This window comes from Lipotes vexillifer, unplaced genomic scaffold (genome assembly GCF_000442215.2).
Source record: "Lipotes vexillifer unplaced genomic scaffold, Lipotes_vexillifer_v1.1 scaffold571, whole genome shotgun sequence".
NCBI lineage: Eukaryota > Metazoa > Chordata > Mammalia > Artiodactyla > Lipotidae > Lipotes > Lipotes vexillifer.
Window position 1 is genome coordinate 1,557,588 of NW_006790468.1, and position 16,678 is coordinate 1,574,265.

The 16,678-nt window shown below is 37.0% G+C and overlaps 1 protein-coding gene across 2 annotated transcripts in view; it reads right to left on the reverse strand.

Moving 5' to 3' along the window:
- LDAH (lipid droplet associated hydrolase) overlaps positions 1–8,847 on the reverse strand; it is an 82,022-nt gene extending 73,175 nt beyond the window's left edge. For both annotated transcript variants that reach the window (XM_007463755.1, XM_007463756.1), the window contains exon 1: positions 8,694–8,847. In XM_007463755.1, the coding sequence (XP_007463817.1) occupies positions 8,694–8,847 (154 nt within the window). The remainder of the gene's footprint in view (positions 1–8,693) is intronic.
- Positions 8,848–16,678: the final 7,831 nt, after the last annotated feature.

The following is a 16,678-nucleotide window of genomic DNA, read 5'->3' on the forward strand; positions in this document are numbered from 1 at the left end:
GCCTGGGATGGTTTTCTTACCTTGTCACTTACCAACTGTGTGACCTTTGGCAAGTTATTTAACCTCTCAGGCCTTGGTTTCCTTGTCCATAAAATGAGGATAATAATCATACTACCTCATGTGAGAACTAAGTGAACTAATATATGTAAAATACTTAAACACTGCTCAATACACTGCTTGCTGTATAAATGTTAGCTATTCAAACTTGTCATCATTGTCTAGCCATGATGGTAATATACGAAGGCCTTATCACCCCTATTGTTACTTTGCTTCTGTTGCATTCTGACCTAGTGACTCAAGTTCCAAATTCCTTTTTGTGATGGTGCTAGTGTCATCTTTGTTAAATAGGTGAAGACTTCCTCAAATACAGTAATGTGTTCTTTGGTCAGCTGATTAATTGTCTGCTGTGCAGCTAGAGGAGAAAGAAGGGAAACAGGGTGTGCATCAGCACAGAGTTACTGTAACATCAATGGTGGATGTGATGACACTGTTTCATGTTTTATATTTAAATCTTCAGTACGGTTGGAATATTCTTGAGTGTAAAGTACAAAGCAGTAATCCACCTCCTTTTCAAGTGAATAGCCAAGTGTCCCAAGAGCATTTATTATATTACCCATTCTTTCTGCATGGATTTGAAATGTCTTCTGATCCAATAATGAATTCTTACATTTCTTTGCTAATTCTGATTCCAAATAATTCCACTTATTTTTTCCTTTTCTTCTCTGCCAGCACCATGCTGTCTTGATTACTACATTGTGGTTTTTTGTTTGTTTGTTTGTTTGTTTGTATTTTAATGTTTCAGTAACTGGTAGGCCCTTAGAATTATTTTCAACAGTTTCAATTTTTAAAAATTTCTTTGGAATTCTGATTGAAATTTTATCTCATTTATACATAAGTTTAGAAATATTTGATATTTTCCACATTCCTGAGTATAACCTTCTAGGAATGTGTCATGTCTCATACTCAAATATTTTATGTCTCTCAGTAAAGATTTATAGTTTTCTTCAAAGGACTAGAAAATAATAACACTTTTAAGTACTATAACCTATTACATGCCAGGCAGTATTTAAGTGTTTTACATATATTAACTCATTTAGTCCTCACATGAGGTAGTACTATTATTATATCCATTTTATGGGTGAGGAAACTAAGGTAGAGAGGTTAAATAACTTGCCAAAGGTGTTACCAGTGTTATCATACAAATGATAAGTGCTCAATAAATATCTGAAGACTGAAAGAACATAAAAAGTAAATAATACTGAATTTTAAAAAGAACATAAAATTACCTAGTCTAGGATCTTCTGCATACCTTGTTTTAGTTAATCTTACAACAGCGCTATAAAGTAGCTGACATTATCACCAAGGATGAGTGGACAGCCATTATTACTATCATTACTACTATCATTGCTATTATTACTACAATTGTTATTACATTTTTAATTTTTTAAGTTGAATAGATTTAACATGTAGCATTCTGTAAGTTTAGGATGTAGAGAGTGTTAAACTGGTTTAAATTTAAGGAGAATCCAAAGATAACAACTACATGATTTAGACACAATAGTTGCAATGACAGGATACATAAAACCAGAATGAATGAGTACTAGATAATGGAACTGCTAAAAAACAACTTTTTCTCTCTATCTCCGAGTTTAAGTCTGAGTTCTTTCCCTTAATGACTGTAAGATCTTAAGCAAATCCCCTTAAACTTTCTGATTTACTATTTTGTCACCATAAAGTAAATGATAATGCCAACTACTCCATGTCCATTTATTCCATTCAGTACTATAGCTTCTTTTGTACACAGTAAGTCCCCTACATATGAACCTTCAAGTTGCGAACTTTCAAAGATGCGAACGTGTCCCTGTATGCCAGCTATTGTACTGTATTACTGTATTTTTCAAGGTACTGTACTGTAAGATTAAAACTGTTTTTTTAGGTGTTTGTTTTTTATGTATTATTTGTGTGAAAAGTATTATAAACCTATTACAGTATAGTACCATATAGCCAACTGTGTTAGTTGGGTATCTAGGCTAACTTTGTTGGACTTAAAAACAAATTGGACTTAATGAACATGCTCTCAGAACAGAACTCGTTCGTATGTAGGGGACTTACTGTATTCTTTTAGTTATTTTTTTGTAATTTATATTCTAGTAGGAGAATATATACACATAACTAAGTAGGTAAATAAGATAGTTCAAGAGTGTGATAATTTCTATGAAGGAGATAAACAGGATCATATGATAGAGAAGGGACAAGATTAGGATGGCCTGAGAAAAATGTCTGAGGAGGTGGCATTTATCTATAACTCAAAAGATGAGAAGAAATCCACCATGTAAAGATTTGAGGGAGAAGAATACTAGGATGGAAGAATAGGTGCAAAGGCCCTCAAGTAATAAAGAGCTTGGCTCCTGAAGAGAGTCCACATTGGCCAGTAACATGGAGATCCAACTTATAACAGAGACAGAGGTAGAAAATATAATGCAAAACATTTAAATGTCATTGCATACTTCACCGCTTAAATGTTATGGCTTATATTACACTTTATGAACCATGAATTAAACTTCCTGGTTAGGAGATCACAGAGAAAATTAAAAGGGTCTTGTTTATACAACTAAAATCAGATATATATGTATGTATGTATGTATGTATGTATGTATGTATGTATGTGTGTGTGTGTGTATATATATATATATATATATATATATATCTACCTCCAGGTGTAAAGATGTTCAAAAGCATTCCAATACAGAAATGCAAGTTATACATTTTATCAAAGGATATCAAAAGGTGTTATAAACACATGGTTGAACATACACATAGTGAAATGCCTAAGCAACATGTAACAGAGGCTGTGGTGATCATCTCTAGACCCTGACTGCCAATAAACCCTTAACTACTTAACACTGCAATTGTAGACTTATGCCTTCTAGTTAATCTTGTACGGGACAAAACTTCCATATACCAAGTTAATGTGGCATGGCATCTAGAGAAGGTTGTCATGTGGACAGAACTTTGGGCTTCTCCATGGAGCCTTGTCTCCTCCATCTCCAATCACTGTACTCACGCTACAAGACATGCCACATGATTCCATTATCCCCATATGACCACTTGAGAATTATGATTCAATATGTTCTACAGTGAGTTCTCATACTGCCTCCATTTGCTTATTTCACTACTTAAAGGAAGTCCAAGGATGCTATTAGCAGAAATTCTACAACAAAAGTTCATTGGAAAAGATGAAACTAAATTAAAAGCTACTCAATCTGTGGCTTCCAATAAATAATTCCTCATTATCATTACTAACTTAAAAGTGATGAACTAATTTTGCTATGTGTATAAGCAAAGTGATTTAAAATACTACAAGCAGCTCATGCAGCTCAATATCAAAAAAACAAACAACCCAATCCAAAAATGGGCAGAAGACCTAAATAGACATTTCTCCAAAGAAGATACACAGATAGCCAACAAACACATGAAAGGACGCTCAACACCACTAATCATTAGAGAAATGCAAATCAAAACTACAGTGAGGAATCACGTCACACTGGTCAGAACGGTCATCATCAAAAAATCTACAAACAATAAATGCTGGAGAGGGTGTGGAGAAAAAGGAACCCTCCTGCACTACTGGTGGGAATGTAAATTGATAGAGCCACTATAGAGAACAGTATGGAGGTTCCTTAAAAAACTAAAAATAGAACTATCATGTGACCCAGCAATCCAACTACTGGGCATATGCCCTAAGAAAACCATAATTCAAAAAGAGTCACATACCACAATGTTCACTGCAGCTCTATTTACAATAGCCAGGACATGGAAGCAACCTAAGCGTCCATCGACAGATGAATGGATAAAGAAGATGTGGCACATATAAACAACAGAATATTACTCAGCCATAAAAAGAAACAAAATTGAGTTATTTGTAGTGAGGTGGACGGACCTAGAGTCTGTCATACAGAGTGAAGTCAGAAAAAGAAAAACAAATACTGCATGCTAACACATATATATACAATCTCAAAAAAAAATGTTTATGAAGAACCTAGGGACAGGACAGGAATAAAGACACAGATGTAGAGAATGGACTTGAGGACATGGGGAGGGAGAAGGGTAAGCTGGGACGAAGTGAGAGAGTGGCATGGACTTACATACACTACCAAATGTAAAACAGATAGCTAGTTGGAAGCAGCTGCATAACATAGGGAGATCAGCTTGGTGCTCTGTGACCACCTAGAGGGGTGGGAGAGGGAGGGGGGGAGAGGGAGGGTGGGAGGGAGACGAAAGAGGGAGGAGATATGGGGATTAGCTGATTCACTTTGTTATAAAGCAGAAACTAACACACCATTGTGAAGCAATTATACTCCAATAAAGATGTTAAAAAGAAAAAGTGATTTAAAATAAAATGTTACGTCAGTCTATCAGAGATGGACTAAACATGAGGTCTATAGTGGTTTAACAATCTTTGAAATACTGTCATCCTAATTTTCTCCACAATATAAAAGGACTAGCTCCCCAAATAAAATACAATTTTGAATTCCACAAACTAAAGAGCAGCAAGAGCCTACAGCTTGCACAAAGCCCAAGGAAACGGGCCAAGGGCAGCAAGGAGAATAGAAGGGCAAACATAAAAGAACACCAGGAAACAAAATGATCTGAAAATGTCAAAGCCACTAGAAAACAATGACACTATTAAAAAACAAGTGTTTGGGCTTCCCTGGTGGCTCAGTGGTTGAGAGTCTGCCTGCCGATGCAGGGGACACAGGTTCGTGCCCCGGTCCGGGAAGATCCCACATGCTGCGGAGCGGATGAGCCCGTGAGCCATGGCCGCTGAGCCTGCGCATCCGGAGCCTGTGCTCCGCAAGGGAGAGGCCCACGTACCGCAAAAAAAACCCAAAAAACAAACAAGTGTTTTAAACTTCCCTTTCTCCTCAGTGTCTTCAATGAATGCTCCTTCTATCTCTTCATCATATCTTAAACCTGGCTCTCCCCTATGATAGACTCTCTTCCTTTCAAGGCCCTGCAGAAGAGACCTCACTATTCTCTAACACTTCATATACCTCAATGAGAGCAAAGGCTTTTCCAACACACCACTCCTAGCACCTAATACCAATGAGTGAGTGAAAACACCTCTGACTGGGGAAGTGTAGAGCGGGCTGTTTGCTCCACTTGTAGTTCATCCTACTGTAAGAAGCTCTCCTCCTCTAAGATTGAAGCCATCTGCTTCCCTCTATCAACTTTCTAGTCATTCTCACACATTCCCTGAAAACCTTGACCCTTAAATGTCAGTTTCACTTGCCATTCCATAAGTTAGGTGATTTCAAAATCTGGGAGGCCTGACTGAGCCAACACCTTTGTCCCGTAATTCGTTATCTCGATCAAATTCAATGAACTTCACCTATATCCAATTTAAGCAACTAATTCCAGTAGCCACAGCCTGGATCAGTGGTGTGCATATCAAAATCCACTAGAGGGCTTCTTAAAACCCAGATGCCCCACCCCCAGAGTTTCTGGTTCAGAAGATCTAGAATAGGGTCCCAACACTTGCATTTGTAACAAGTTCTTAGGTGATGCTGCTGATCCTGACAACAACTTCAACAATGACAGGCCTGTGTCTTTCCATTACGCAGAAATGGTTTACATCCAAAGCATCCTAACTCTGATAGCCCTTCTCCAGCTCAATCTTTGACCCTTTTAGACTTCACTCCAAATATACCTGCTATTTGATCACAGCCCTACTCAAGATCTACTTGTTTTTGGTCAATATATCCTTTCATCCTGTGTATCTGCTATTTTCAATGCTGACCAATTTCCTTAAGGCCCCAATCCACCCTCTGCCATCCTTACTCTCCACAGATCACCTCAACTCTCAATTAACAGAGAAAACAGAGGTCAGGAGGCAGGAACTACTTTATTTCCTCTGACACACCTTCACACTTCTCCATTTCAGTAACCAACGTCACCTCCTTCATTCTAGCCTCAGAAAGATATTCCTTCTCCAGTCCAAGATAATGTTTCTAATTATTTTCTCAATCCCACACTCTACCATTGCCTCCAAATCTCCACTTCATCTAATAGCACTTGTCATGCCTATAATTTCAAACTCTCCCTCACTATTGGCAGAGCATATGTATTTTTTATTTTTTTAAATAAATTTATTTATTTATTTTTGGCTGCATTGGGTCTTCATTGCTGCGCGCGGGCTTTCTCTAGTTGTGGCGAGCAGGGGCTACTCTTCGTTGCGGTGCACGGGTTTCTCATTGTGGTGGCTTCTCTTGTTGCGGAGCACAGGCTCTAGGCGCGTGGGCTTCAGTAGTTGTGGCACACGGGCTCAGTAGTTGTGGCTCGCGGGCTCTAGAGAGCAGGCTCAGTAGTTGTGGCACACAGGCTTAGTTGCTCTGCGGCATGTGGGATCTTCCCGGACAAAGGATTGAACCTGTGTCCCCTGCACTGGCAGGTGGATTCTTAACCACTGTGTCACCAGGGAAGTCCCTGTATTTTTAATTTTAATAGATGCTGACAGACTGCTTTCCAAACAGGCTTTCCAAAAAGACTGTTACATCATGGCAGAACACTGGAAGTTTATTTTCAGAACAGGTTAAACCAGAGAGAGATTCTGGATCAGAAGTCTTAGCCCAGTTGAGAACAAAAGCACTATACTGAGAAGAAACACTGAAACTCCAACCTCCTCTCCCTTGTTCAGCTCTGAACATTAGCAGACAGGCTTCCATTCCTCAAATAGGATACTTGGAAGATTCCTTCCTGGAAAACTGAACAATCCAAGAAACAGATACTGAAAGCTGGAAATCCTCCAATGAAATGCTGGGTCCCTACCCAATCACCTTAAGGTGAGGACTACCTAAGGTAACCAACCACTCCGTTTTGCCCATCCTGTTATCATGGTTTTAGTACCGAAAGTCATGTGTCCTGGAACACCCCTCAGACTAGGATGGCTGGTCACCCTAGGCATACCTGTGGACAAGCCCCACCCCTGAATACAAGCTTCCAATAAATTTTTTACATCTTCCTCTTCAAAATGAAAGGGTAGGGCTTCCCTGGTGGCACAGTGGTTGAGAGTCTGCCTGCTGATGCAGGGGACACGGGTTCATGCCCTGGTCCGGGAGGATCCCACATGCCGCGGAGCAGCTGGGCCCGTGAGCCATGGCCGCTGAGCCTGTGCATCCGGAGCCTGTGCTCCGCAACGGGAGAGGTCACAACAGTGAGAGGCCCGCGTACCGCAAAAAAAAAAAAGAAAGGGTAGTCAAGGATTATCAACAGAAAAAGGAATGCAGCAAAAACTCTAACAATGCAGGAAGCCAAAAAAAAAAGATAAAGCACCCACAAAACACATGAAACAGAAGACTATAAAAAAGAAAGAACACAGAGCTCTGAGAATTGAAGTTAAGTTTCTGGCTTACAAAGGTCCACCAAAATCCAATGTATGAAAAACAGCCATACCAAGGTGCCTGACTATAAAATTTCAGAATCTTAGAACAAAGAAAAGATCTAAAATACTGTTTTGTTGGGGGAGGGGGGGAGCTTCACATACAAAAGATAAAAAATCAGAATAATATCAAGACTTCTCAAAAAACAGTCTGAACCCTGGAAAACAATGAACATGCCCTCCAAATTCTAAGGAAACCACGATCTCCAACCTAGAACTCTAAGACGTTTTCTGACATGCTAGAACTGTAAAAGATTATTTCCCATGCACCTCTTCTCAGAAAGCTCCTAGAAGGTATGCTCCACCAAAAACAAGGGAATAAACCCAGAAAAAAAATACAGGATCTAGGAAACAAGGAATCCAACCAGGAGAAAAGTGAAAGGAGTCCCCAGGATGGCCTGTGTAAGAAAGAGAGCAACCAGTCTAGACTGGAGCCGAAGAACACAGAGTTCTGGGAGGGACAGCCCCCCAAAAACAAACCAAAACAAAACAGAAACCCTATTACTCAAAAAATGAGAAGTATTTTTCACTTCTGGAGAATAATTTTAGGATAAATTACCAATTGAAACATAGAAAACTAAGCAAATAAAAGGGACAACCATTAATCCAGGGAAAACAAACAAAAATGTACAAGAAAAGAAATCACAGGCCTAGCTGTGTACATGAGATGATATAATATGATACATATTAACAGTTTCATTTTCAACCTTTTGGCTGATATATATATATATATATATATATATATATATACACACACATTTTTTTTCAAACTCATATTTTTAAAAAGTGCTTCGAATACCTACAATCAAGCATCTTCCCCTAACATTCTATTGATACTGATCCAGCATAAATCACAAATGACCCAGTTGACAAATCCCAGAATAAATAAATGTTCTACCATAATCTTATAATCATCTTGAAATGAGACAGTAAAAATTATTTAAAAAATTGTCAAAAATATTATTTGATAAAGTTCTAATTATTCTAAATATTGTTAAGAAATTTTAAAAAGCAGATTACAAAACTACTTATGGTATACATTGTGATTTTCAAAATATATATAATATATATACTATTAATGCATAGATGACAAACAAAACGTCCAGCCAGTAAAGTATCAAGGGTGGTTGTTATCAATGGTTTGAGTGATTCTATTTCCTTCTATAAGGATTTTTATATTTACCAAATTCTCTTAAAATCAGAAATAGTTACACGTATCTGTATACAGTCTTCTCATCCAGATTTTTAAACTTACCAGGAATAATGAAAATAAGCAGCTTAGGCCTGTTGGCAATTTGATTGCTAATGAGATCAGTCCAGGGCCCACATTTTAGAACCTGGGTTTCAATTCCACAACACAGAATGAATTCCTCGTGCACAGGAATTTCTTCCTTGATTTCTGAGTCCATTTCTAAATAAGGGGAGAAGGACAATATGAAGAGTCACTAAAATATAAAACTTTGAGCCAAAGACAATATTCGAGAATAAAAAAGACAAAATTCAATATGCCTAGAAGGAAATGTCACAAAGAGATATGAGAGATATATGACTACTCAGCTATTCTAGATTACGGGATTGAAAAAAAAATTAAACCACAAGAGAAGAGAGAAAGAGGGGCATGTCTTTGGTGAAATTAAAGACTACAGAGGAGTGTGAATCAAAACAAAAATCCCACCACTCTCCTCTCCAGTCTAAATTGACAATATCCATGGCTAACTTCCACTTTCGCTCTGCTGGAATTCTTGTATAGCTATATGCTCTACCAGTGAGAGAAGTCCCCCTACCTTCACCTGGTGAAGTCTGGTGAAAAAATAGAGAGGCTATGGCTGCCCTTGTACTCTCTCAGATAGAACTGTAAAGAGGGACAGTGAACTCCTTGATGAGCTCTGAGTTTTTTCTATTAATCCTCTCATCCCAAATTCTGTAAGTATATTTTTATACATTATTAAAGCATTATATTATTAAATTATGAAATGGATAGGTAGAAGAAAACAGAATATGAGATAACATCATGAGCAATTTTCTGAATAATCAATATATGTGCAAAAATGCAGTCCCAAATTATTTATATTACCCCTCCACCTCTGCCTTCCCTGTGTCTATCAATACGACCATGTTCCAAACTTTCATTGTTCTTTCTATCCTCCTCTTCAGCTATCCTCCTTTCATTCAGAGCCCTCTAGAGTCTAGATTATAAGTACCCTGAAAGCTTTTTCTCTTCTTACCACTTTATGCCAAGCTTGTACTCTGGTCTATCTTGTTCCTGCATTTCCTCAGTGTCTTCATGCTTTTCTGCTCCTATACCTTTGCTAATGGTTTTACTCTGCCACCACTTCTGGAATGCTTTCCCCCTTGCGCAACTTATCAATTTATTGCCTCCAAATTCATCCTTCATTGCCTTCTCTGGAAAAATGGATCTGGGTCTTTTAAATATTTTTCCTCTGCCAACTGATATGATGTTAACCTTGAAGAGTGTGCTGAAAGAGAGACACTGCAGGAAGAAGGATTTCTCCCCTGGTTTCAATGTACCCTCTCAGAAGATTTCTGGAGCACTTGTCCCCTCACCGCCGTGCTCAGGCTGTGAGGTCTCTCTAGAGCAGTGACTTGCAACCAGAGAAAATTTTGCTCCCAGAAGACATATGGCAATAAATAAAAATAGTTTTCAATGTCACAACTTGGTATCAGGGGAGGTGTTACTACCAGCATCTAGTGAGTAGAGGCCAGGGATGCTGCTAAGCATCCTACACTGCACAGGACAGCGCCCACAACAAAGAATCACTAGCCCAAAAGGTCAATAGTGCCAAGGTTGGAAAAATATCTGGAATGAAAAATTTTCACTTAAAAAGTGGAGACTCCAGGCCTTCCCTGGTGGCGCAGTGGTTGAGAATCTGCCTGCTAATGCAGGGGACACGGGTTCGAGCCCTGGTCTGGGAGGATCCCACATGCCGCGGAGCAACTAGGCCCGTGAGCCACAACTACTGAGCCTGCGCACCTGGAGCCTGTGCTCCGCAACAAGAGAGTCCGCGATAGTGAGAGGCCCGCACACCGCGATGAAGAGTGGCCCCCGCTTGCCGCAACTAGAGAAAGCCCTCGCACAGAAACGAAGACCCAACACAGCAAAAATAAATAAATTAATTAATAAACTCCTACCCGCAAACATCTTAAAGAAAAAAAAAAAGTGGGGACTCCTTTCAAAATTATATTAAAAATATACTGACTGACTAAATAAATAAAAGTATCATCTCACCTTTTCTTGTGGATTGATTTTTAGTTCACTTATAAACATCACTGTAGCCCAATCTTTGAAACTATCACAAAATACAGTATATTTATAAAGGTCTTATGACATTTGTAAAGTGTTAGAAACAATATTAGATTAACTGTTATACACAGTATAACAGTTTTTTCAACTGTTATACACAGTATAATTAGAGCACTGACAGAGAGAACACTGGCTAAATTTAAGATTTGCACCACAAGAGAATCCAAAGTTATTAACTGTATTCAACTCATAAATACTTAACTTCAAAGTAAATGACATCTTAGGAGTTTGATTAGCTACAAAGTTAATGAGAATGCAAGTAGATGTGAAATTTAAACAGTCTATGAAAATTAGAAAACAAAAAATAACAACTCTAAAACACTTCAAATAAAATACAACTGAGAAACACTGAGTTAATGTATGTATTTGTAAAGCATCTTTTTTATTTTACTTCACTCTTATGTTTCTGAATCTCACACAGTCAAATAAAAAAAGTAAAGAAAAATTTTACTTTCTTCCTTACCTAAGAACCCAAGGTAATTCAATGCTGCCAACAATGGGCAGGTTAAGACAGGACAATGTTTTCTAATATATATTATTAAAGGCTGATGGCCCCACCTTCAGCCGCCACCTACAAGCAATTTTAATGATCAGTTTTGATAAGCAGCCAGACTTAGCCTGGATAAAAACCATGTGTACAGTGTAGATATAATCTGTACAACTTAGGCAATCCTTACTCAGCTAAGAATAGGTGTTTATCTGCTTATATTAATGGGTTTCTAACTTTATTTAGTAAAAGAATTTTTTTCCAATTAAATCTTATAGAAACCTAGACAATACACAAAACTGAAAAGCAGCATTTGACCACTATAAATGAGTCCCTCACTCAGCTTTAGCATCCAAGTAATGTCTGCATTTTATTTTGGCCACTCAGAATTCTACTTTATCCATCATGTAAGAACTGCACATGATAAAAAAACTTTTTAAAGAACTCGTTGCAATGTCCAGGTAGTCTTCAATGAAACTACATTTGAAAAAGAGACAGTAAGATACTTTTCTTTCAAAGTTAAAGCACAAACAAAATCTAAAAATAACTTGTATTATTTATCATGTATATAAGGCAGATAAGAAGCTGCTGAAACTTCTTCAAATGACAAAAATTTTATATATATTATCAAATATAAGTTGTGACCTGTGTTATTGCCCCATAGTTACACAAAGCAGAGCATACACTCTGCATGTATCTGCACTTTGACTGGCAATTAATTAGTGGTATTCCTGGGCATAGTACTAAACCTACTTGTAAAGTATTTAGTGACTAGACAAGTGAGGATTAAATTTTTAAAGGCCCAGGGAAGAGATACAAAATTTGTAATTGTTATCAAAACACAATATAAGAAGTACAAATACATACAAAATTGGCAGTGGAAGCTTTATTCCAAGTTCGTTTTTTTTTTTTTAATTAGGCTGGTAGCAAACTTTGACATGCTGGTGATCTCTGTAGTATATTAAACGTTTGGTATATAATAGAAGTGAGTCTAGGAGTTGTTTTAAATTAGAGAGGCTTTTTGAGTTTAAAATGTACATTAGGGCTTCCCTGGTGGTGCAGTGGTTGAGAGTCCGCCTGCCAATGCAGGGGACACGGGTTCGTGCCCCAGTCCCGGAAGATCCCACATGCCGCGGAGCGGCTGGGCCCGTGAGCCATGGCCGCTGAGCCTGCACGTCCGGAGCCTGTGCTCTGCAACGGGAGAGGCCACAACAGTGAGAGGCCCGCGTACCGCAAAAAGAAAAAAAATGTACATTAAAATTAAGTTTGATCCTGAAGTGGGTAGGAAGGTGGGTGAAATAGGTGAAGGGGATGAAGAGGTACAAACCTCCAGTTATATAATAAATAAGTCACAGGGATGTAATATGCAGCATAAGAAATATAGTTAATAATATTGTAACAACATTGTATGGGGACATAAGTAAAAAGAGAAATAGACAAATCCACAAGCATAGTGAAAGATTCTAACACACCTCTTAGAATGATAGAATGAGCACAGAAAAAAAAATCAACAAAAATATATAAATTTTGATTGACATAATTAATATTTATGTTAACATAATCAACATAACTGACATATATAGAACTCTATACCAAATAAATGCAAAATGCATATCCTTTTCAAGTGTACATGGAACATTTACCAAAACTGACCATATACTTGGCCATACGGCAAGACTTAACAAATTTCGAAGAACTGAAATAATATAGAGGATGTCCTCTAACCACAGCGGAATTAAGCCAAAAATGAATAACAAAAATAATAAGAAAATCTCCCAATTTTTGGAAATTAAGCAATATACTTCTAAATAACTGATGAGGGAAAGAAGAAATCACAATGCAATTTAGAACAGAATAATGAAACAAATAATGAAAATATGATATATCAAAATGTATAGGATACAGACAAAGGCATGAATGCAAGAAAATTTAAAGTCTTAAAATACTTTCTAAAATATTTTCTAAAATAGTAGGAAAAAAAGGCTTGAAATCAAGGATCTAACTATCTATCTTAAGGAGTTAGAAAAACTAAATGAATCCAAATAAATAAAATAGAAAAAGTAAAATAACAAGAAATAGAAATTAATGGGATAGGAAAAGAAAGTTTACATTTGAAAAGATTAACAAAGCTAAAAGTTTGCTCTTTGAAAAGACCTATAAATAAATAAACAAATCCCTGAGAAGACACATCAAGAAAAAGGGCACAAATAACCAATATCAGAAGTGAAGAGAAGATATCACTCCAGATTTTATGGACATTAAAAAGATAATAAAAGAATATTATGAGGAACTTTATGCCAATAAATTTGATGTGGGCAAATTCTGAAACAAACACAAAAAGGCTAGAAACATCTTTATAGTCCTATATCCAGCAGACGTTGAATTCATAACTCCTAGTCCAGATGAGAGTCAACATTTAAGGAAGAAATAATACCAATCTTACAGAGTTGGCCAGAGAACAGAAAAAGAGGGCCCATTTATCAACTCATTTTATGAGGCCAGTAAACCTTGGTATAATACCTAACAAGGGCATTATGAGAAAGGAAACATATGGGACAACCTCTCTCAGAAACACAGATGCAAAAACTCTATTCAAAATATTAGGAGACCAAATTCAGAGATACATAAAGGGTATACATGACAACCAAATTGTGTATAGATCAGAAATGCAAGGTTGTTTAAACATTCAAAATGTAATCAATGTAACACATTAGTAGAATAGAGGAGAAAGATATCTAATCATCTCAACCAATAGAAAATACACTTGATAAAATATAATACAGTCATGAAAAACTCTTAAAAAAGAATAGAGGGATTATCTTTTACAGAATCTAAGAATCTATTAAAAAAACCTACAGCAAAAACAACAACAACAAAACCTACAGCAGATATTTTACTAAGGGTGAAATACTAAAGGCACCTCTGAGTTTGACATCAAGACAAGGAAGTCTGCTGTCAACACTTCTATTCTACAGTGTACTTGAGGTCTCTACCAATGTAATAAGACACAGAAGAGAAATAAATATATATAGATTGGACAGGAAGAAAGATAGCTGTCATTAGTCACAAACACCAAGATTATATACATTATATGGGTGTTCTAGTTATGCCTGTTGCATTATTCCAAAACTTGGTGGCTTAAAACAACCATTTTATTATACTCATGGATTCTGTGGGTCAGGAATTAAGAAAGGGCATAGCAAGAATAGCCTATCTCTAATCTGTAATATCTGGGGCCTTAGCTGAGGAGACTTTTTACTGTGGGCGGGGTGGGGGGGAATGCACCATTATGTTTATTAAAAGTTGGATTTCAATGTGTGCTCTAGACAGATTACAGAATAAATACCCACACCTTGAGAAAAGGAAGTCCACAATTCATACAAAGTGCTCACTACAGAAAGTTGCTGTGTCAAAATCCAGGCAAGGACCACACTCAGGGCAGCCCCTCCTCTCCCACTGCCCTCAACGAGGGCTGTACTATGGTTTTTAATTTTATTATTTCTTTTATTTATCTTTAGTTTTATTAATATTATTATTTGCTTCTCCTGTGGTCACTGGTGGGTGTGATATGTTCACTGGGGGCAAGAGTCTTCTGGAAGTGAGAGTCCTCTGGAAGTGAGAGTCCTCTGGAAGTATCTTTATTCACAAGTCTGATGACTGATGCTGCTTTCAGATAGGTTGCTGGCCAGGAATATCTATACATGTCCACTCTGTATGGTCTCTCCACACGGACTATTTTGGGCTTGTTCAGACCATGAGAACTGGGTTCCAAGAGCAATTGTCTCAAGAGGAACAGACTGAAACTGCATCACCTTTTAAGACCTAGTCTCAGAAGTCACACAGCATTACTTGCATGTTAGCCACAAGCTCACCCATATGCAAGGGGAGCAAAATGGACCTCTCTAAATAAGGGAAGTATCATATCATATGAATAGTATGTGGTATGGGAGTTATTGTTGTGGCCAACTTTGGAAAACACAATCTGTCAAAATAGGTTAAACAAAGATTTTAGTTCTGCAGACCCTTTCAAATTATATTATTAAGAAGATTGTGAAAGACAGAAAAAACACAAGATTTCACTAGAGTTCGGAAGCTATCAAAATAACCTAAGCAAGAAAAAAGGGCAAGAGTGGGAAAGGAGTGAATGAGAGACTAAAGTCTTGGTAATAATTCTGTAAGGGAATCCAGGGAAGGGAAAGTGACAAAGATGACTTGGATTCTGATGCTAAAGATGAGGGGAATGGAAACACTACAATCCTATCATCAATAAGCAGTACCATTACTTTTAATTCTTGTAGTCTTTGGGTATAAAATATCTCACTCTTTAATTTGTATTTCTCTGACTACTAGTATATTTGAACATCTTTTCATGTTTGCTGGCCTTCTGGACTTTCTTTTCTGTGAATTGTCTATTCATATCCTTTGCCTGACTTCCAAGTGGGTTATTTAACATTTTCTTATTGGTTTGTGAGACAACTTTGTATACTGTTGATATTAACCCTTTTCTGGACACCTATATTTAACATATAGCTTCCTAGATGTTTATTTTAATTTTTATTATTCTAGTTTTTACATTTTAACTTTTAAGCCACCTATATAAGAATTCAATTTTGTTTTTCTTACAATAGAGAGCTACTTGTGCTAATCCTATTTAATTTTTAAAAAATCATCTTTTCCCCACTTTTTCATATATTAAATTTTCATACTTACTGGGAAATACGTTCTTAATTACAGTGCTATAATGTCAATGAATCTGGCAACTGGGTCCATGATTAATTTTTAATTATTTGGTAAGGGTAGAAATCGAACCAATAAAACCAAGAATCAACATTACCTAAATCTATAGTATGGCCAGTGAAAGTTACCTGTTGTACTTAAAATCGTCAGTGTTATTCAACGGAAAAAGGGGGAAAGGAGGGAGCCTTCTGAATCTGGAACTATATCACAAAACTCCTTTAAATGTTTTAGTAAGCAAATGTAAATTTTTCATTTCATTTTTGCTTCTTGGTTTCTTTTTTCTAGAATTCCAAAATTCCCACTCCACCTGCTAGTGGGATACTACAATTTGCCATTTACCAAGGCCTAAAATCCTTTTTCATTTCCTTCCCCATTTCCCTTTCATTAGGTTTCTAATGAGAAATTGACTGAAACAAGGAGAGAAAAATTACATGTGTTCACTTTTCTTCTGCTAATTAAAGCAATAATTCTGCTGAGAAGATTAAAATCTTGAGTACGATGATTAGTTTATATGCACAAATAATCCACAGCTATCATTAATTTTTCTCAGAAATTACATGGATATTCAAAGTAATTCTCCTTAAACGCTAAAATACTTTATAAAAGTAAGAACCAAATGTAATTATAGAATTGAGAAGTATAATACATTTTTAAAAACTTGGTGGGGCTTCCCTGGTGGCGCAGTGCTTGAGAG